Below are 20,669 nucleotides of genomic sequence, written 5' to 3'. Positions count from 1 at the left end.
AAGAACTCATGTCTCGTTTCACGAATTCCTCTAGGCTCTTCCTATTACTAAAAAATGGTTTTAAACGTCCTGCATATATTTTAGGCCGTGGTTTCGTCCCTGTGGGAATTGAAACCGTTGTTACGAGATCTCGTTATTCTACAGCCGCTAAAACTGCCATATTTGCTTCAACTTTGGCACTACCATTTCTTCTATGCTCACCAGCTATCAATGATTCTGATATCAAGGCATCTCTTGAAAAGACAATTACAGTGGATCCTGCTGTCACGCCGTTTCCATATGAACTTACACCTGAGTCTGCACCAGTTTCGACAGATTTCACAATGCTTGGCTATGGTGTAAGGACAGTAACATTCCTATCTTTCAAAGTTTACGGTATTGGTATATATGTGGCCACTAAAGATCTAGAACTGATCCCCAAAGTATTGAACTCACAATTCATGAAGGCATTAACTGATGTCGATAAAAACTTATCACACAAGGAAAATGTTCAAGTTGCTCTAGATGATGATGAGAATTCCAGGATTGTGATTGATAATATACTTGCCGCGGGAGTAAGGATGGTTGCCAAAATTACTCCTCTTAGAAATACCGATTTTAAACACATGAAAGATGGCTTGATTAAATCCATTTTAAAACATCCGGGGTGTAAATTAGATCCAGAAGCTGTTAAAAGAGGGATTGAAGAGCTAAGGAATGCCATTTCGAGGAAAGGTTCAATGCCAAAGGACAACGATTTGTATCTAGAGCTTCTACAAGATGGCAGTCTTCAAGCTTCATACTATGATAGAAAAAATGATAAGTCAATGAAAATAGGGAATGTTTCTGAGCCTTTGATCGGCAAATTACTGTTTGGACAATACTTAAGTGGGGGGAGCCCATTATGTGAGAAAGCAAAGTTGACATCCTCAAAGAAGATTGTTGATATGCTTTAAAATTAAAAATCAAAAACTACTATCAACCAAAGCCTCAAGTGACCTTACGTTGAATAAAAGGACTATATTTTCTTATATCGTCATTTATTGACATCTTGTTCAGTTTTCAGATATTGTTATGACTTTAGTTCACATCAAATAAGCCAAGATATGTGGCGGGTTTTTTATATATTACGACGACCTATATTGGATATACAATTATATAAATTTTACATTAAATAACATTTAAGTAATTCAAATAGCACTCAAACGAATGCACATACGTATAATCTACTTGTGAGCTTTTAATTACTAATATTTTAAATTGTGTTGTTGTTCCGGACGTCGGCATGAAACTTGAAATTGTAGATAGATTTAAGAATTTATTCTCATAGACCCTGAAACCTAAAACACAATTTCCATTAACGAATGCCATCCGACTATGACTTATTACAAGGATTTATCCAGTCTTTTGAGAAATTAACTGACGATATACCTCAAGATGCTGATATCGTAGCTGTTTGTGAGGCATTATGCAGGTTAGATTCATCGGCGATGCAACTGAAACCCAAAGTAATCCTATGTCTGTCATTTTGCAGTGCTTCCGACTTATTGAAACCTTCTACAACTATGAAATGTAGAGATACGATAAGGAGGTTTATGGATACAAAACTTCTCGACTACCTAATTTCACAGTTGGTTCCGCTTCTCCCGCGTCTTAAGAATGAAAGGACTACGGCGGCCGGCAGGGTTAAAATACGGCATGCTAAGAATATGCTAATGCCCCAGTTGGGCTTTAGTTCCGCTGAAGAGGAACTTATTATGAAGTGGAAGGCTAATGGTGGTTTGCGCAGTATACCTCTCTTCCATGTCGTAATGACTAACATTCGACTTGATCAGGTTTCAGCGAACCTATGGTGGATAACCCCAGGAATTCTTAATTTACTGGATGATCCAACAGGTTGGTACAATCTACAGTGTCATGGTGTGCAATTGCTTCAGCAGTTTCTGGATTTATGCGCTGATAACGAAAATCAAGCGTTATTCTCCTTTGCAGGAACTGGGTTATTCGACATATACCACCCTCTGCTCATGAATCTATTCTATAATATGCCTCCGATGACAGATGAAAACACAACTAAATCTATATGGTCTGTTGTATACCCTACGTTAACCTCACTGTACCGCGCACAGTATGTTACAGATACAACACGGTTCAAGCATATGATCGGAAGACTTCTATCCGAAACGTTCTTGCAATTAATCATTCCAAAACTCTCCTACACTAATAAAGAGCTGGCCTTGCAATCTATGGACTACCTTTTAGATATAATAAACCTCTTGGGTGGTTTTTCAATCAGATATTTGCAGCGAATACTTTATGTGCTGGGAGAATATATAATTCGAAGCCCTTATCTGATACTAGATATAACATTGGAGAAGAAGTGTCTAGAGGTATTGGATAAACTAATAACCGTATGCCACATTGACCGCATCATTGCTCACAAATATGACTTTCTTGCCTGTATTTTACTTACCTACGAGAAATTTGATGCGGAAGAAATGGCAGATGAGGTATCCAACCAGCTCTTGATGATTGCATCGAAGTTGCAAAGCATTGGCTGCGACTTCGCGAATGACTACGAAGTACTCTGTAAAAATAGACCCAACTTAGCTAGTATTTTTAAAACAGTTATTGACATTTAGCGTATGTACAAGTAAATAATTCACTATTGAAGATTTTGTAAGCCCTTCACTATTGAAATGTTAGTATCCAGAAATCTGTTAACGCAGTTCTTCAAACAGTCGGATTCTTGACTGGATAACCCTGCATCAGATATTGAGTCTATACATTGGTTGAAACAGATATTAGTGAATTTGTGAATTGACATTTGTATCTTTTGCTTAGAGTTCTCTGATTCCAAGAAAGTCATCAACTCCTTCTTAGATGCTTCATCTAGGTTTTGTAGATTATCTTGGGACAGTGCAGACATAACTTATGGCTATTGGGACTTATAGTGAGTACTTTTGTGTTGTAATTAGTTCCTTCTACTATGTTGTTGAAGTCAACATTATTAATACTTGATATAAATTTTTATATTTGAATCGACATACATAATGTTAAGCAAGCCAAGAATTAAAAGGTAATGCTAACCACATTTTTAAAAGTTATGAGTATCATTGGGTAAACCTAATATGGATATTAACTTAAATGACCCCTTTAACGAGAATCAAAGTGAGATCGCTAGCGAATGGAGCCAATTTAACGATTTAATAGCCAATGAACTGAAAAATAAGAAGTTTTTCCTCCAACAAGCCAAATCAGCTGTTGAGGGACTGGATAAAATACCTGCTAATGATAATAATGCCGTATTGAATAATCTTTTACAAACTCAGCTGTTTGTTCCTAGTAGGTCGGACCCAATTGGGATTGTACTGGCCTTAAATAAAGAGCGAAGATCGGCTGATAATTCTATCCAGATGGTGTTGGATAGTACAATAAAAGAGTTAACTGAAATGGTTCATGACCAAGAATCCTTGAACAATGATATGAGATCTTTGAACTCTTTGTTGAAGAAGAGGGTAAGTGATTCCGAATTTATTCGAGATGAGACCGTAGAAATGTCAAACGAAAGGATTTCAGAGATCCTTTCTGACTTTGTGGGTAAATACCTGGTTCCAGATTTGGTTTCTGATGAATCTCAGTGGTCTGAATCCAAGGAAGAGGTGTTGAGGCTTATTCAAAGACTGTTAAGCCAAGATAAACAGCTATGTCTGAAGAACTTCAGTCCTCGGTACCTGGGACTTTATAGATTATTATCTAAAGCACATATGTTACAGGAAGTCTATCGAGAGGAAGAGCCGGATAATCCTTTCATCCTACTATATGAGTTGGTTAATACATAATTAATCTTCGTCATCGCCCAAATCGATCTCAGGCATTTCGAATTCACTGTCCGATTCGGCTGGGCTTTCGGCGTCAGCAGTGAGTGAGGAAACGGTGGTAGCTGTCATGTCCACAGCTTCGGTAGACTTGAATCGCTTTATAGGTTTTTTATGAATGTAATCAGTTTCAGAAGACCTCTTGAACATTTTCATGCTGTTTTCCGTGCTATTGCCGTCGCTGGTCTGGTCAATGGCGTTTTCTATTTCTCTTTTACCGTTGTAATGCTCACCTTCAAGTGATGGATTCTCCGCAGTAGTGTCATCTTCTTCTGGAGGTTGGGTAGTAGTTATTTCCTCCTCTTCTTCCTCTTCTTCTTCGTGTTTGATCTCCGATCCTTCTTCAGAAAGCTCGTCTTCCTCTTGGCTTTTAATCTGAGAACGGGTTAGCATTTGCACCATTTGAACAGGAAGTCTTGGATTGCATAGAACGTCAAACACTGCACTACCACTATCCTTCAGCAGCCTTACAGCAATTGGGAGAATTGAAATTCTCTCACTACCAGGGAATAAAACTAACACTGTAAGCAGTTTGGCAAACGAATCTGGGATACTATTGGTGGATTCTTTAAACATTAGAGACTGTCTGATACAGTACCTAACAATATTCACCTGCTGGGTGGATGGTATCTTCCAGTTGGTTATAATTGTGCTGAAAAATATGTTTGTAACATCAAACCTCTCTAACTTCGTCTTATAAGTAAACAAATGTGGATGTGAGTAAATATCAGAAAGAGTTCCATTCGCTAAATTACGTTTATCCTTCTTTTTGGAATTAGTTAACTTCTCTGTCCCTTTTTGCTGACTTTTAGTGGATATCTTGTCTACCTTACATTGGTCCTCTAGTAAGTAAAGACAGAGGTCAACTAGTTTAATTAATAAAGTCTGTTCATTAAACCGGTGACCGATGTGTGCAGCAAGTGAATTTACTAACTTTGTCAACTCTATGATTTCATAGTTGATGAGTTCACACTTCTCAAAATCGATAGTGAAGGTCTTTTGCTTCAGTGGAATGAACATTTCAAGAGATGACAATATAGAGGGAAGGTATGGTAACATACTTCTTCCGAAGTTATCGTTGTAGCACTGCAATAGCCTAATGCCTTGAAACTGGATCATTGGCAACAGCGAAGACATTGTAGACGTCAAATCACTCTCGCGGTATAGCCCACGCTTGAATGAAAGGTAATTGGTAGATAGTGATAGCAAGACTTCCGCGACCCTTACTAACTCACCTAGAGGAATTCTCAATACAAATGGCGTTGGTAGGCTTACAAATGAGCTCAATAAATCGGTCAAAAGGCCAAGTCTAGCATATAGATCCCAAAGTGTGATTGGCTTATTTAAATCAATCGATAACGGTGAGAGATAGTCAGCTTTGGTTACACTACTTTGTGCTTCTTTCAAAGAACTAAACAGTTTTTTAAAGTCTGCATCACAATCAAAATCCAGCACTGCGTCCAACAGGTGGATAACTGGTTTAAATTGGAACAAAACAGAGAATAGCCCTTCCCTCCAGTGCTCATCACCATAAGCTTTATGATGTGACTGGTTCTCATCCTGGATTTGTGCAGTCTTCTTGACCAAATGTAGGTACGCAAAACAGTCGCAGATTAGTCCCTTCGTGTACGCATTGAAGCTATGATAATTGTGGTTGATCAGGCCTGTGAGAACATCACGGAACTTGTTCACATGCGGTTTGAATGTAGTCGTATTGTTGTATAGAAGCTTTTTCAACTCAGGCAGGCAAAGTTCTGGTTCATACTGAGCCAGAGAAACTAACGTTGGAATAATCGCGGTCAACTTTGGAGTTAAAGCTTCCCTCGTTATAGTAGGCTTGCCTCTAATACAATCCACCAAATTACCAATACAGCGCACTAAGTTCTCCAGAATTATTCTCCCTTCCGCAGTACGTACTGTATCAGTATAATAAGTCGATTTTTGCTCTAAATTGGAATACAAAGCGGTCAATAGTTCACCAGAGAAAGAGCACAAAACAATAGCATTATAAGAGCAAACAACATTAACCAAATGGCAACCTTTCCATAACATGTACTTATCATTAGATTTAACCAGCTTCAACACCTTAGCCATGAAAACAGCCAAATCGGATTTCAAAAGCTGCTCATCTTGGTACGATGATGATCTTAATGTTCGCAATATAGTCTGAAATTCATGACCCTGACAAGTTTCTAACCTTTTGGCTAAGGAAGCCAATGAGATTGCATTTTTAGACATCGTAAACTCCTTGGGCCTAAGTTAAATGGTTTTTATGGCTCTTTTAGGTTGATGCATGTACGAGATGAGATTAAATTTGGCGAGCTTTAATTTTTCACCGAAATTTTCCACGTAAATGAGCATTAATATTGGTATTTTAAAATCCTCACAATTAAAGAGCTTACTATTTTATCTATCTCTAGTTAGTTGCGCCGGTTATTCTGGAGTTAACTTTTGTTTTATTGGCACTATTACATAGTTTGGTCAATATGAGTACTAAGAAGCTTTCAATTGAACAGCGGCTATCATTAGCTGCGAAAACTAAACCTAAAAAGAAGTCAAAGAAACTTTCTAGTCCTGTACCTGAGGTAGATCCAAAGCAAGATGATATATCTGGTTCAAGATCAAGAAGTGTATTAAGTGTTGTATCTGGTTCGGAATTAGAAGCGGATTCTACAGCGTCCCCTAATACGACAACTATATTCGACGAAATCTTCCCGGATGGATATGACTCTTTATCTAATTCAGAGCTGTTGGAAAGACTGGCTCCCGAGCTTCAGAGGCTGCGAGATGGTTTAGTTGCAGCTACTAAAAGTTTGGAGGATGAACGCTCGAAGCGTCCAGTAGGTGCAACTGAAGACGCTTCCTTGCTGAGACTACTAAAGGAAAAGGACTTAGAGATTGCTCAGTTGCGGAAGGAAAAGGACGATTTATCTAAGAATGAAGTCAAGCATACGAATATTATTCAGGGAATGATCAAAAAAGAGGCCAAGTTGGCTGACTCCATGCAAGACCTGGAAGGGAAACTGTCGGATAAGACTGCCGCCGTTAAGGAAATGGAAAGAGAACTCTCGAAAGTAAGACAGGAATTGGATCAGCGTAATAAAAAGCTGTTCAATTTGGAATCTGAATTAAAAAGCACCAGGGAAACTCACCAGAAGTTAGAAAAGGAATATTCAGGCATTAAGGAGCAGTTGAAACTCTGCCAAGCTGACGTTAACTCTACAGAATTGAAGTTAGAAGCTCTCAAAGAGGACAACGCGGAGCAGAAACGTCTATTAATTGAGAAATACGATCAATTGAAAGCGACATCTAATTCAGAAATAACGAGATTAGAAGGAATATTGGAAAGCTTGCGCCTGGAGAACGAAACATTGACTCATGGAGGGAAGCTCGATTCTGCTGAAAACTCCCAGTATAAAGAACTATTATTGCAGTATGAGACTGTTCAAAAGGAGTTCCAGAAGAGCAAGGACAGTTGGGTAAAGAATGAGTTTAGTATCAATGAAAAGATTCAGGTTTTGGAAACCAAACTTAATGAATTAGAAAGGATAAACGCAGAATTGACTGAGAAATGTACTTATTATGAGAACGACAAACATCGGATCTACGCAGAACTAAATGCATCTAATCAGAGGAATGAAGAATCTAATATTAGGCAACTGCAACTTGAAAATGAGCTAAAGAAATGCTCTGATAATCTCAGCAGTTTACGCGATGATTACAGCTTATTACAAGATAAATTCGAGATGCAAAAGAGGCAACTGGAAGCCAGGATGAGCAAAATGGGTGACAACTCAACACGTGTGGATTATTTTTCTGCTAATTCAGCAGTTACAGAAGGCACTTCATTTAAGGATTATACACCAATAGATGAAACTCCTTTTCCGGTTGATCTTCCAACCTCAGATGACGCCTCACTGCGATCGATTCCAGGAAGCGATATTCCCGAAGAAGCAGCCGATCTAAACGCTAATAGAAAGAGCTCTACCGAGAGCAATCCTGCCAGTCATGCTTTCACGGGGCCCTCAGCACCACCGGTTGCTTTAAATCATAGAAATGCGCACTTAATAAGCAAACTCAGTTCAGAACTAAGGCGGCTTGAGGCTGAAAGTTTAGCATTAAAGGAACTAAACCGCAACCTAGAAGACGAGAAGTCAAGAGCGAAAGAAGAAATAATACAGCTATTGGAGGAAAACCAAAGTGTTAAAGCACTGCGCACTAGTAAAGATGAGCTGCAATCCGAATTTAAATCTTTAGCTGCAAAGCAAGAAAAGGTTCTGCAACTTCTAGGAGAGAAATCAGAAAGGGTAGAAGAACTGGAAAACGACGTTAAGGACTTAAATGAACTAATCCACATGCAAGTGCAGCAAATGGTGGAGTTACAGGAAGCAGCCCGTAAATAATAGTATCAGCAGATATTTACTCTAAGCGATTACATCGGGCCATATGTATTGATACATATTTTGGTGGTCTATATCTATAGTTACATTGCATAGTAAACAATGCTTCACATTTAACAAGATTAGTCGTTACCTTGTTCAATGGCTAACTGGGTTTGCTTCTCAATGTCGGTGGCTTCCCATGGATAGCATAGCCACTTGTCTGGTACTGTCTCAGCAGCCATGTAACGACCAGGTTCCATAATGGAGGCAGGAAGTTCAGCTCTCTTTGGCTTGTCCTTGTTATGTAAAACAAAAATAGAGAAGATAGTCTCCTCATTCATTCTATTCAACTTCGCTTGTTGCTCCTTGACTTCTTTTTGTAACTCTGTCACAGCATAATGAAGCGTAGTTCTTGTATCATCGACCTCATCAACAATAAGAATTCTCTTACCAATCAAAGAGTCAAAATGCTCATTTAGTGCGCCAAAATCCAACCATTGCGTTCTAATGACTTCCCTTCCAATAGCTTCGACATCGTTCAAACCCATATCCTCATACAAAGACAAACCAATAGCCTGAATTGGAATATTCTTTTGACCAGAAACTTTTAAAAATGATCTGATGATTCTAGCAGGGATCATGCCACCACCAGTAATCGCAATGATCACATCAGGTCTTTCATTTTTCTCCATAATCTGCTTTGCGACTTTTTGGCACAACTTATGGATGTTGTTATAAGACATATACATCTTTTCATCGGTTGACATGGTTAAAGGTTATTTCAGGTATGTTTGTAGGGTTCAAATAACAACTGATATGATTAACAGTTAAATCTTATCGACTCTAATCTGTCTTCTTCGCGCACTTGTGATTTTTTTCTTGTTGCGATGAGCATCGTACTTAGATTGTCATCGCAATAAATTCATTTCAACGCCGAATGTTTTGGCGAAATTACAATACAATGGAAACCAACTTAATTAGATATAAAAGGTATATAAAATTTAGATACTGATATATAGCTTTGTCTAGTTTCCATATTCGGCATCTATGCAAAGTCGTCACCCTCTCCATTTACATATAGGACTTCGTTTTCCTGCATTGTTTCCGTAGCTATAGGATCCTGCTCTTTTAAGGTCATTTGTGCAAGGTCATGCCTTAACTTCGCTTGCGCCTTTAGCATTTCTAGCGCACCCTGGATCGATAATAGGACCGGGAATGCTTCGCTACATGACTTAAGAGAGGATTTGAGACGCTTTGTAGTTTTATTATGAGAGTTTAAAGCCTCTATGTGTGTAGAACGCAATATTAAAAGCCAGTTTAACCACCAATGCAACCGAGGGTTCGTATGCCAGACATCTTTTGCTAGGAATTCAGCAATAGCATTGTAGAGCGTGTTGCATGCATCGTGGGAAAGTTCAGTTCTGATAAGCTCTTTAATATTGGTCTCCGACCACTTTTCAATGCATATAATGTCGATTAAAGTGCTATTTTGAACATTCCCAGTCAATGCATCTATTAGTTGTTGGTTCAGTTTGCCCTGTTCAGACTTGGTGACCTTTGCAGGTGCTGTAGGGCCTGAAACAGAATCTTCTGAGTCTTGAGCGGGACGAAGATCTTGTGTGGAAACCTGAGTAACCTCTGCCTTCGGCAAGGTGATTATTATGGATTCAGTAGAAGAAATTTGTTTTGGGGTGACTATTTCGAATCTGGGCTCGTTCACGTTCAACCAGGCCAAAATAATATTACCTGTAGAAGTTTCCTTGAAGTCGATTATTTCACAGTTTTCCACTTGGATTCTAGAAACAGGTTTAGAAGAACCAGTCTTAAATATAGACAGCGTCCCCTCGACGTCAAGAACAGCTACCATTTGATCGATCACAGCTACCCTTTTTGCCTCTATGTTCCACGATTGGATAACTTCATTTTGTTTGAGGTTCACAACGGATACCTTCTCTACGTCAGCAATTATGACGTGCTCTTCATCTAATGGCCTGCAACTCGTACAGCCAAAAACTTCCAATTTGGCGACAGTTGTGGGTCGTCTCTTCGTTGGATCGATGATGTAAACTGCATCTTCTAATGCCACTGCCAACCAAGTCTTTTGTGCAAACTGCAAAACCTGAAAGTTTTTGATTTCCTCATTTTTGCCATCAGTTAGGTGAAATGTCTTAAGTGGCTTCGGTGAAGTGGAAGTGAAATGTTTGACGGTCTTTTCTTCGTCTAAAATCCAAATCGACGAACCCGTTGTGTAAATGCCCAAAAGCTCCTTCTTATTCTGAATGATGTTTACAATGTTCTGTCCATTTGGAGAAAATATAACAATCTTACCATGTGGGAATACATTTACTAATGAGCACTCATCCTTCGAGTCCTCTACTGCTTCTTCGCCACTATTCTTTCTCTTTACTTTTGCCGCAGGACCGTCTTTCGACGTACAACACCATGTAAGAAACTTTACTTCGGAAACGGACAAATCCATAGCATCGTATTCAATACGATTGACTAATGAACTGTTAACGTTGTAGTCATTAGTAGCAACTAGTGGATATAAATCAAGGAAATTCTTCTGCGCACAATTCGCTTGAAATGCAAAAGCGCTCAAGTCTGATGAAAAACTAGCAATCAGCTCATCATTTGACTTACCAGACATGCTTGAAAGTAGTCTAAACTTGAAGGGCAGCACAACTTTTACTTCTCTGAACTAGCACTTCATGTGGTTCTGAAGATGCTCATCGGTAGAAATTTTTCAGCTGCAGAAAAAAGAAAGAATGTTACCCGGCTTAGTGTCTGTCCGAATATTTGATTACAGTTGTACTATATGATACTTGGACTTAAAGAGACCCGAATTAGGAGATTATTGCTGCTTGGGCTTTCCCCTAAGCTCTACAGTGACTATAACTATGTATCTGTATGCGTATTTATTAGATGTGCGTGTTATATATTTATGACAACTATCCATTGTTGCATATTAATGCTAAATACTGTAGAGATTATAATGCGCTAAAGGCAATCTTAGCCTTTTTAACTATTACGAGAATCAATTATGGTTTCTTTGGCTTCGCATTATGGTGGGCTCTTGAAGCATTGTAAATTCTATTTTCGGATTCTAATTCGTCTTCTAGAACTAAAGATCAAATTTCAGTCCTTATGAGCATATAGGCCGGATATGGGGATAAAGTTCAATTAAAGGATAGAAAGAAAGCACAAGGGAGAGCCATTAATCACGTCCCGGGCAACTACTTGAATAAGCGTAGTCTCTGCATTCAATGTGTCAATAATTTTATGAAGGCCGGGTAACACCAAAGCTTCTACTTCTATAATCACAGGTACCCTTTCTCATATACAGTACTAACCATTTACTTGGGATATAACATCCACCAGCAGCTATTTGGACCAAAATGCACATAGAAGATGAGCTTCGGGGTTTACAAGGTGAACTGATAGACATGTTATTTCCTAGCGATGGCATATTACAGCCTTCTGCCATAGTTGACAAGACATTAAGATTCCAAGAGCTACTTGGCTTACTGCAATTAGCAGTAGAACAAAGCCACAAAGATCTAAGGATATCACCAGTACGTTCTACATCATTCAATGTTTCATACGAAGGCGGCGTTCCATCTGCTGAACTTGTTCATCAACTGGCGCAGCTTCAAGAATGGCATAATTTCATCAAAAATTACCGTAGTAAGCTGAGTGAAACCATTTTAAGGGAGCGTTCTGAAGCGCAACAAAAGCGTCTTAACACAAAGGCTGTTATAGGAGAGTCTGGAGCAGATACGAAAGCCCACAAAGCTCATTTAATCCAGCCCGCAGTTCCGAAAACCACTAAAGACAAGCTTCTTCATACCAATAAATCCATAACATCCAACTTGATACGCTCCAACAATGTTCTACAGAGTTCCGTTCTACAAAGCAGTCTAAATATCGACGAATTGACCCAACAAACATCATCATTGGCCGGCCTAAACTCGAAATTCGACCAGCTATCTCTAGTTTTACAGCGGTCCGCCCGCATGGTTAGAACAATAGAATCATCGTCTGGCCGCGAAAAGCGCAAAATCTATATGGCACTCTCCTTCTTAGGCTTTTCAATTGCCTGGGTCATATGGAGGAGATTGCTACGCGGCCCCATAAGGCTTCTATTCTGGGTGTGGTTCCGTAGTTCCAAGTTTTTCCTAGTCCTATTTGGCTTGGTAGCGCCGGCTAAAGACGCAGTCACAACATTGACTTCTACTTGCATAATTGATGCTGCTGCCACCCCCGCTGATGATGCAAATCTTTCGTCGACAATCTCTGACGTTCTATTGACCCAGCGTAACTCCCTCCATAATGCTCTGACCCAGGCTGTGGAGAATGCCATCACGAGGATAGTTGACGAACTATAACCTCACGTGATTGCCATGTGATATACTCTCACTTCACACGTAAGGAACAAACGCCGCATTCGCCGTTTCGCCGACTTCGCCACTCGCTAAAAAAGTTCGCCGAACTCGCCGAACTCGCCGATAAGCCCTGCGCACTACTAGGCGACTGCCTCAAGGACACTTCAGGCGTGTGCAACGTTTAGGGTCTATAATGCAATGCTCAGATTTAACCGCCTAAGTACCTACATAGTCTTAAACATCCATTCATACTTAAGAAGTCCTACTCAACTATTTAAATTGCCGCTGAATTTACCAAATTTTAACACTCTTGTCACCTAAAATAAAACGAACTTTTTTTTAAATTGCCCCATGTCAGCCCTATCATACCCCCTCAACTCTGATATGGAACAAGCGACGAATCCACCTGGTTACGTATCCAACATTTATTAAACGAAAACCCCCCAACTCCACAGTCACATGGAAATTTTATGCAAGAGTTTCTGTGTAACGTGTGAAAAAAACGTTGTTGTAACCTACAAAAAATCGGTTGCTATATTGTGAAAAAAATTCCATGTGCAAGTAGAATCAGGAAGAAAAACTTACCTGGAGTTCTTCGTCTATTTCTCTACTTCATCAGTTATTTGTGGAAATTTTAATATTTGTCATGGAACCGCTGTTACATTGAAGTTTTGTTATTGTAAACATCGTGGATTTGACGTTGTGATATATTATAATCTTAATCTCTTAAGAATTACTATCGAAAAAAGCATAAATACTGAGCTTTATTTTACTTTATCTTTGAAGGGTCTTATTGTTAGAAGAACTTTACCTACTAGAATTGTCAAGCCACATTTTGATTTCTTGAAAATAGGGAAAGCTTTTCTTACTTTTGGCAAACACGGTATCTCATTTTACGATCAACTATTGCAAACATGAATAGTAATAAAGAAATACCGTTAGAACTTGCTACGACAAGTCAGGATGCTTCGTCCGAAACGGACAAGATCATATTAAAGCCTGTTAACGACGAAGATGATACTTCGCTGTTGATAGCGTTCAATCAGAGGGTTTCTTCCTTCATTATAATGTTAACATTTATTGCATCGATATCAGGGTATATGTTTGGTTATGATACGGGTTATATATCTAGTGCTCTGGTTTCTATTGGTACTGATTTAGGGCGGGAGTTAACATATAAGGATAAAGAGCTCATTACTGGCGCGACGTCGTTAGGAGCTCTAATTTCCGCAATTTGTGCGGGGGTGATGGCAGACATCTACGGCCGTAAGCCATGCATTATGTTTTCTAATGTTATGTTTCTTATTGGAGCAGTGTTACAAGTAGCTGCCTCGAACTTCTGGCAGATGGTCGTAGGACGGTTAATTATGGGATTCGGTGTTGGCATAGGTTCCCTACTATCTCCATTGTATATCGGTGAAATCGCTCCAAAAATGATTCGCGGTCGTTTGGTGGTGATCAACTCGCTTTGGTTGACTGGAGGTCAGTTGATAGCGTACGCCTGTGGTGCTGCATTAAGTCATGTAACACATGGTTGGAGGATACTTGTGGGGCTCTCCATTTTGCCTACCTTAATCCAATTTGTATGCTTTATCTTCGTGCCGGACACGCCGCGTTACTACGTAATGAAGGGGAGGTTGGATAAAGCTGCGGAGGTTCTACAGAGGAGTTACAGTGGTGCGGATAGTGACCTAATCGAAAGAAAAATCCAGGAATTAGTGGAACTAAACAGGACTATCCCTGGTGATACCGTGCCTAAGAAGGTTTGGAACACCGTAAAAGAACTTCACACCGTGCCCGCAAACTTCCATGCATTAGTGCTTGGATGTGGTTTACAAGCTGTACAACAGTTCTGTGGTTGGAATGCGTTAATGTACTTTTCTGGGACGATCTTTGAAACAGTAGGCTTTTCAAACCCTACTGCCGTGTCCATGATTGTCGCTGCCACGAACTTTCTTTTTACACTGTGTGCATTCTTTGCAATCGACAAGCTTGGCCGCCGTATTATTTTACTAATCGGGTTACCTGGAATGACTGTTTCGTTGGTAATGTGCGCAGTTGCTTTCAAGTATATTGATATTGATTTCTTGGGCGGTGGTAAGACCGTTGTGAATGGCGGTGGTTTTACTTCATGGGGAATCGTTATTATTGTTTTCATTATTTCGTACGCGTCTTTCTATGCTTTAGGCATTGGTACCGTTCCTTGGCAACAATCCGAATTGTTCCCTCAGGCTGTTAGAGGTATAGGTACTTCTTATTCGACAGCTACCAACTGGGTTGGTTCTCTAGTGGTGGCTTCAACATTCTTGACTATGTTGGAAAAAATCACCCCTACTGGCACCTTTTTGGTCTTCACTGGCATATCTGTCTTGTCTTTTATTTTCATTTACTTATGTTACCCTGAGCTATCTGGTCTAGAACTAGAAGAAGTTCAGTTTATTCTAAAGGACGGCTTCAATATTAAAGCTTCAAAAGAGCTTGCAAAGAAGAGAAAACGTCAAACTGCAGAAAAGCTGAAGGCTGCTCACGATAATGACCTGGAGTTATATCAAAAGAACTCTTCCATAGTAAAAATATTGGAAAGAGAAAATTAATGGGTCTCCCAAGACCATTTTGCATATTATTATGATTCAAATTGAACTTTAAAAATCATTTTCAAGCAAGTACTACGATTAGGATGACTATTGAAAGCTTTCTAAATAATACCGTGTAAAAAAAATTTAGCTCTCTTGTTAGTTATGTTTAGAAACGTTGCTTATACGATTATTATTACCTTACATACTATTACCATGTAACACATTATTTCTGTTCAGCATAAATGCTTATGGGCGCGTACATTATGATTGCATTTCTTTTTTCTAATGTAATTTTTAACAAAATTTTCCAGACCATACACTTATTTAGATGAGATGCGATGAGATGTATAAATTAAAATTATTCAAGTTAAAGCCTCACATTTACCTTATTAATTAATTAGGTATGGCTCCATCTACTAAGAAGTCCGGAAGGCGTACCGCTGACCACGAACACCCTAAGAGAGTTACAAAGAAACCCAAGATTGCTGTGAATTCAAGCGATGAAGAATACCCAGAATCTGATGATCAACATCAAATCGATGCTCAATCTAGCGGTGATGATGCTGATGATCTAGATTCAATTATTTCCAGTGATGATGAGTCGGATGAGCTTGATCAGTCTTCTGGTGATGAAAATGGCGATGACGAAGATGCAGAGGATCACGATGAATTAGATGGTGATAAGGAAGAGAAGTCCTCGAACGAACCCGGTCGTCATAGCGAACAAAGGAAGCTGTTAAAAGAAAGGAAGATGAAGCGTAAGTCTGGTACTCAAGTTCAGCAGATTAAGTCTTTATGGGAACGATTACGTGTTAAGCAGCCTCCAATGCCAAGAGAAATCCGTGAAAAGCTGTCCAACGAAGTTTGGGAACTGGCAAAAGATCATATCAGTGATTTAGTTCTGAAGCATGATGCATCTCGTGTTGTTCAAACATTGGTTAAATATTCGCCTAAGGAGCGTCGTGACCAAATTGTAGATTCACTAAAAGGTAAGTTTTACCTGTTGGCTACATCCTCTTACGGTAAGTACTTGCTGGTCAAACTTTTGCACTATGGTTCCAAAAACTCGAGAGACACTATCATTGCTGAACTGCATGGGAAATTGAGGAAGCTGATGAGACATAGAGAAGGTGCTTACGTCGTGGAAGATTTGTTTGTGCTTTACTCCACGCAGGAACAGAGGCAGCAAATGATCCGGGAATTCTGGGGAGCAGAGTATGCAGTGTTTAGAGAAACCCACAAAAACTTGACTATTGAGAAGGAGTGTGAAAGTAGTGTCGAGAAGAGAAATATTATTGCTAAGAATTTAAGTGGAACCATTGCAGCCTCAGTTGACAAAGGTTCTGCCGGTTTCCAGATTTTGCATGCAGCAATGAAAGAATACGTCAAGATTGCGAATGAGAAGGAAATTTCAGAGTTTATTGAAACCTTAAAAGATCAATACGCCGAATTGGTCCACACACCAGAGGGTAGCGAAGTAATCTGTGTATTGATTGCAAAGGCCAATGCTAAGGAAAGAAAGTCCATTATTAAAAATCTCAAAGACCACAGTGAAAACCTGCTCAAGAACCAGTATGGTAACCAAGTTTTCATCACTTTGTTAATGACTGTCGATGACACTGTGTTGCTTTACAAAGCATTTTCCGCTTCCCTGAAGGACAAAATAACCTCTATGATCACTGATAAGTGGGCCAGAAGACCTTTCCTATACATATTGCTTGGACTCGATGGAAAGTATTTCTCTCCAATCGTTAAGAAGGATCTTGACAGATACCTGGAGATGTCAAAGAGCACTTCCAAAAAGCCATTACACCAAAAGCGCGACGAGTTGTTACAGAAATTTGGTCCCTTTTTCCTAAGTGCAATTGCAGAGGACTATAGTAAAGTACTGGAGGATAACATGGGCTGTCAATTTGTCTCAGAACTCTTAACCAATGATGAGCTTTATCTACTTCTATCAGACGACGAAAAGTCTAAATTCCAGGAATTAATTGACTGCATAATTGTATATTTTAAGGGTAGTGTTTCAGATGAAGAGCACCCAATTAACCGTCCATTTTCTGGCAGGCTTTTGAAATCATTGATTCAGGGCGGAAAATGGAACAATAAAGAAAAACGCATTGAACCGTTAAATAACGTGAAAGGTCTTGGTGCACCATTTGCTGAAAAAATTTACAATGATATTATCGATTCCACAAACTTGCTAGAGTGGATCAACAATTCTAACAGCTCTTTCACAATTGTCGCCATATATGAATGCTTATCGTCTAAAAAGGAAGGCGCGGAATTCATGCGCGATTTAAAGGCTATTGCAAGCAAGATAGACAAAGATGACGACATGAACAAGGGCGCTCAGTTGCTGCTAAAGTTTCTAAGCATCTAACCGTCAATTTTAATGTAAATAACTTAAAATCTCAAAGTTCTGTTGGCATTAAGTAAACAACACTGTCAGTTCCTATTAAATCATTTCCAACGAGGGTAAGGTTGTTTAGCAGCGGCCTTTAAATATTAACTTACAACATGTACTTCACTTATTTATACAATGGTTAGATGTTGAATGCTAGCGTGCGAAAGGATCTTTAAATGGAGGATAATTTTGATGGCCGTTCGAATGAAAAGGACAGCCGAGGAAGCGAGGGGGATCCAGTGGAGGCGGATGATGAAATTAAAGAGCGTCGTAACGGCTCAGATTCTGATGATGAACCATATCTAAGAGTAAGCGAAGGTCCATATTCAGTATATCCACTTATAGATAATTTACCACGAGATTTCTCTTATACATGTTTTGCAGCATTTGAGAAGAACGTATATCTTGGTACTAAAACGGGTGAATTACTTCATTATTTTGAACTAGAGCCGTTTAATTATGTTTTGGTTTCTCAAACGAGCTTTGATAGTGAAATTAATGAACCAATTAAGGCTATTCATGTGCTACCAAGTATTGAGCGGGCCTTGATTTTTTCAGATTACCAATTAAAGCTATATCTATTACCGGAATTTGCAGCTGTGCCGCATGTTAGCCCGATCCGTAATGTTTGCGACCTTGCAGTCGCCCACTATTCCGAATCTGTAGATGCTTATAAGGTTTATTTGAGCAAGAAGAGTAAGTTTTATGCTGTGCATGTCTCAAGGAACGCTATTGCGAAAACGCTAATGTACGAGTACTCAGATGTTACCTGTATGTGCGTTGAGAAACACTATATGATGACCGCTAGAGACAATACCTATGAGTTAATAAATCTAAAGACGAAGACTAGTATGGAGCTGTTTCATGTTACTGAAGGATTAGATATGTTACCACCAATAATTACGAAATTTAGTGACAAAGAATTCTTGGTTACTTGTGGGTCATCTGAGGATGAAAATGCTATGGGCTTAATAGTCAACAAGATAGGTGAGATCACGCAGGGAACACTCGTCTTTGAAAAATACCCGGAAGATATTATGGTGGAGGCTCCATATATATTTGTGTCATATGATGGATTAGGAGTCTACGTTTACGAACTGGAAGCAAACAGTGAACCGCGTATCGTGCAAAAGATATCCACGGGCTACGAAAATCTGAATTTTGCCAAATCATTGGTTTCATTCAGCATTTTCAGATCTGACTATAAGGATCAGGTAGTTGAGAAATTGAGATTGATTCCGATATTTTCTATAAATCCAGATTTCAGAACTGAAAATGAAAGACTCTACGTTGACAAGTTTTACAACGAGGAAACACAAGTTGTTATGTTTGGAGACACTGGATTATATACATTGCAAACTAGGCCAGCTATATTGGATTTTGATAACTATGGAGAAGATGCTATCGTACTTGTTGAACAGTTTTTACGAACGCACAAAACCACTACTGAGTACGAAATTATAGAAAAAGGTTACATGGAAACATTATGTCTTTTACTGAAAATGCTCCATAATGATGTAATTGATCTCTCGCTGGCTAAAAAGTGGTGTTCAAGAATTGAGTACGTTGACATTAAGATATTTTTATACCTGTGTGATTATGAGGTTTTCGGAGACCTTTGGGTCCACCAAGGTTTGCATCGTTTAGTTACAGAATTAAAGAAACTAAAGCTTATACACAAGATTGAAAATCCATTGCGTACAATAAGAGCTATTAATCGAGAATTGAAAAGCAAATATATTGATTTTTTAAATGACGCAGAGAACGTGTTTTTGTCGTTTGACATGGTCTACCTTAATCTTGACATTGCTAATGATACAATAAACGTTGACTCTTATAATGAGGGAAGTTTGTCACATATTGCGCAGGTTTTGGAAAGTAAGGATAGAAAGAAGTACTGTTGGAAGCTGCTTGACATCTATACTCGGCTTGATGACTTTCAGAAGTGCCTTGAAATACATCGGGATTACAGCTCTCCATCCGCCTTTGCAGAATATCTACTAACCCACCATGGACAGCTGTCAATGATAAGAGATTATAAGCAAGTTCAACTACCTGCTTTGATAATTGGGCTATTAAATATTGAATTTGACGATGAGGATGAGCGGCAAACTGTCGTGAAGAGAGTGTTAAAAATCCTTGAGTTGGAAAAGCTTGACACAAGCGCACTGCTCACTAAGTTGGACAATATCCATTCGAAGGTTTCACTTTTGGAAAAATTAGGCGCGGAGAGCTCTAAAGATGTTAATTTTGTCCTGGAATACTATGTTAGTCAGTTACAATGCTGTTCTCGAAAAACAGAATTATGGAACCAACTAGACTATCTTTCGAATAACTACACCAAAGAAATGACGTACTTAAAACCCACACTTGCTACCTATCTTGAACGTGAACTTAAACGAAATGCCACTTATAACGAGTTTTTTGGATGGAAGGATAAGATCAATAGTTTGTCATATGATAGGTACAAAATATTTCAGATTATATCCCAAATCGACAGAAATAACGTTTTAATATTGCTATTTTTTAACGTTGAGGAATTAAAAAGCTTTATTAATGATGAAAATAAAATCATTGACATGTATATGGGCTTACGGGATTTTTCCTCCCTGGAGAAACTCTCTTCCCCCGATAATTTCATTAGGATAATGGACTGGTTCCTAACCCTTGCTTCTGATGGGTCTCTCTTACACAAGTTTTTGGCAAGAAATTTGGAAAAGGTAGAAAAATCAAGTGCAATTAGTGCTGTTATCGAACATATCCCAAAAGATTACGAATTTGCATCCTTTTTTGACATTATATTCCCTGTTTTTAGGAGATATAACCAGCAAAAGAGACACCAAGATATTGAAAAAGCTGTACTGAAGAATGAACTGAAGACGTTATCGCAGATTATTACTGTTGTAGAATTACCTGCAGACGCCGCAGATTCTGCTGGAGTAGAGAACACGGCTACAAAAACTGATTTATGAAACATTAGTGCTAGATATATATATATATACAGGGCGAGAGTAATGTTCTTTCTTGCTTTTATTTATCATTACATTTCTTATTGGGTGTTG

At 38.9% G+C, this 20,669-nt stretch overlaps 12 protein-coding genes across 12 annotated transcripts; 8 read left to right on the top strand and 4 right to left on the bottom strand.

Annotated features, from left to right (window-relative positions):
• Positions 1-8: 8 nt before the first annotated feature.
• On the top strand, positions 9-935 carry AW171_hschr52891 (chalcone isomerase domain-containing protein; the record flags this gene model as incomplete). Its single annotated transcript, XM_018132761.1, has 1 exon — positions 9-935. The coding sequence occupies one exon, from the start codon at positions 9-11 to the stop codon at positions 933-935; it is 927 nt and encodes a 308-aa protein (XP_017987958.1).
• A 408-nt stretch (positions 936-1,343) lies between these two features.
• Positions 1,344-2,621, top strand: TTI2 (Tti2p; the record flags this gene model as incomplete). Its single annotated transcript, XM_018132762.1, has 1 exon — positions 1,344-2,621. One exon carries the CDS (start codon positions 1,344-1,346, stop codon positions 2,619-2,621), a length of 1,278 nt encoding a protein of 425 aa, XP_017987957.1.
• Positions 2,622-2,644: 23 nt separating this feature from the next.
• Positions 2,645-2,908, bottom strand: TIM8 (protein transporter TIM8; the record flags this gene model as incomplete). Its single annotated transcript, XM_018132763.1, has 1 exon — positions 2,645-2,908. The coding sequence occupies one exon, from the start codon at positions 2,906-2,908 to the stop codon at positions 2,645-2,647; it is 264 nt and encodes an 87-aa protein (XP_017987956.1).
• A 202-nt stretch (positions 2,909-3,110) lies between these two features.
• MCM22 (Mcm22p) lies at positions 3,111-3,821 on the top strand (the record flags this gene model as incomplete). The annotated part of the gene is made up of 1 exon (XM_018132764.1): positions 3,111-3,821. One exon carries the CDS (start codon positions 3,111-3,113, stop codon positions 3,819-3,821), a length of 711 nt encoding a protein of 236 aa, XP_017987955.1.
• Positions 3,822-6,095, bottom strand: RIX1 (Rix1p; the record flags this gene model as incomplete). Its single annotated transcript, XM_018132765.1, has 1 exon — positions 3,822-6,095. The coding sequence occupies one exon, from the start codon at positions 6,093-6,095 to the stop codon at positions 3,822-3,824; it is 2,274 nt and encodes a 757-aa protein (XP_017987954.1).
• Positions 6,096-6,343: 248 nt separating this feature from the next.
• Positions 6,344-8,260, top strand: SGM1 (Sgm1p; the record flags this gene model as incomplete). The annotated part of the gene is made up of 1 exon (XM_018132766.1): positions 6,344-8,260. One exon carries the CDS (start codon positions 6,344-6,346, stop codon positions 8,258-8,260), a length of 1,917 nt encoding a protein of 638 aa, XP_017987953.1.
• A 119-nt stretch (positions 8,261-8,379) lies between these two features.
• Positions 8,380-9,006, bottom strand: XPT1 (xanthine phosphoribosyltransferase; the record flags this gene model as incomplete). Its single annotated transcript, XM_018132767.1, has 1 exon — positions 8,380-9,006. One exon carries the CDS (start codon positions 9,004-9,006, stop codon positions 8,380-8,382), a length of 627 nt encoding a protein of 208 aa, XP_017987952.1.
• A 278-nt stretch (positions 9,007-9,284) lies between these two features.
• UTP9 (Utp9p) lies at positions 9,285-10,889 on the bottom strand (the record flags this gene model as incomplete). Its single annotated transcript, XM_018132768.1, has 1 exon — positions 9,285-10,889. The coding sequence occupies one exon, from the start codon at positions 10,887-10,889 to the stop codon at positions 9,285-9,287; it is 1,605 nt and encodes a 534-aa protein (XP_017987951.1).
• Positions 10,890-11,637: 748 nt separating this feature from the next.
• On the top strand, positions 11,638-12,627 carry SEC20 (Sec20p; the record flags this gene model as incomplete). Its single annotated transcript, XM_018132769.1, has 1 exon — positions 11,638-12,627. The coding sequence occupies one exon, from the start codon at positions 11,638-11,640 to the stop codon at positions 12,625-12,627; it is 990 nt and encodes a 329-aa protein (XP_017987950.1).
• Positions 12,628-13,538: 911 nt separating this feature from the next.
• On the top strand, positions 13,539-15,218 carry ITR1 (myo-inositol transporter ITR1; the record flags this gene model as incomplete). The annotated part of the gene is made up of 1 exon (XM_018132770.1): positions 13,539-15,218. The coding sequence occupies one exon, from the start codon at positions 13,539-13,541 to the stop codon at positions 15,216-15,218; it is 1,680 nt and encodes a 559-aa protein (XP_017987949.1).
• Positions 15,219-15,603: 385 nt separating this feature from the next.
• On the top strand, positions 15,604-17,583 carry PUF6 (Puf6p; the record flags this gene model as incomplete). Its single annotated transcript, XM_018132771.1, has 1 exon — positions 15,604-17,583. The coding sequence occupies one exon, from the start codon at positions 15,604-15,606 to the stop codon at positions 17,581-17,583; it is 1,980 nt and encodes a 659-aa protein (XP_017987948.1).
• A 200-nt stretch (positions 17,584-17,783) lies between these two features.
• VPS3 (CORVET complex subunit VPS3) lies at positions 17,784-20,579 on the top strand (the record flags this gene model as incomplete). The annotated part of the gene is made up of 1 exon (XM_018132772.1): positions 17,784-20,579. One exon carries the CDS (start codon positions 17,784-17,786, stop codon positions 20,577-20,579), a length of 2,796 nt encoding a protein of 931 aa, XP_017987947.1.
• Positions 20,580-20,669: the final 90 nt, after the last annotated feature.

The sequence above is a fragment of the Eremothecium sinecaudum genome, chromosome V (genome assembly GCF_001548555.1).
Source record: "Eremothecium sinecaudum strain ATCC 58844 chromosome V, complete sequence".
Lineage (NCBI taxonomy): Eukaryota > Fungi > Ascomycota > Saccharomycetes > Saccharomycetales > Saccharomycetaceae > Eremothecium > Eremothecium sinecaudum.
Note: the sequence above shows the minus strand (reverse complement) of the source record. Positions and strands in the feature narration are given on the sequence as shown.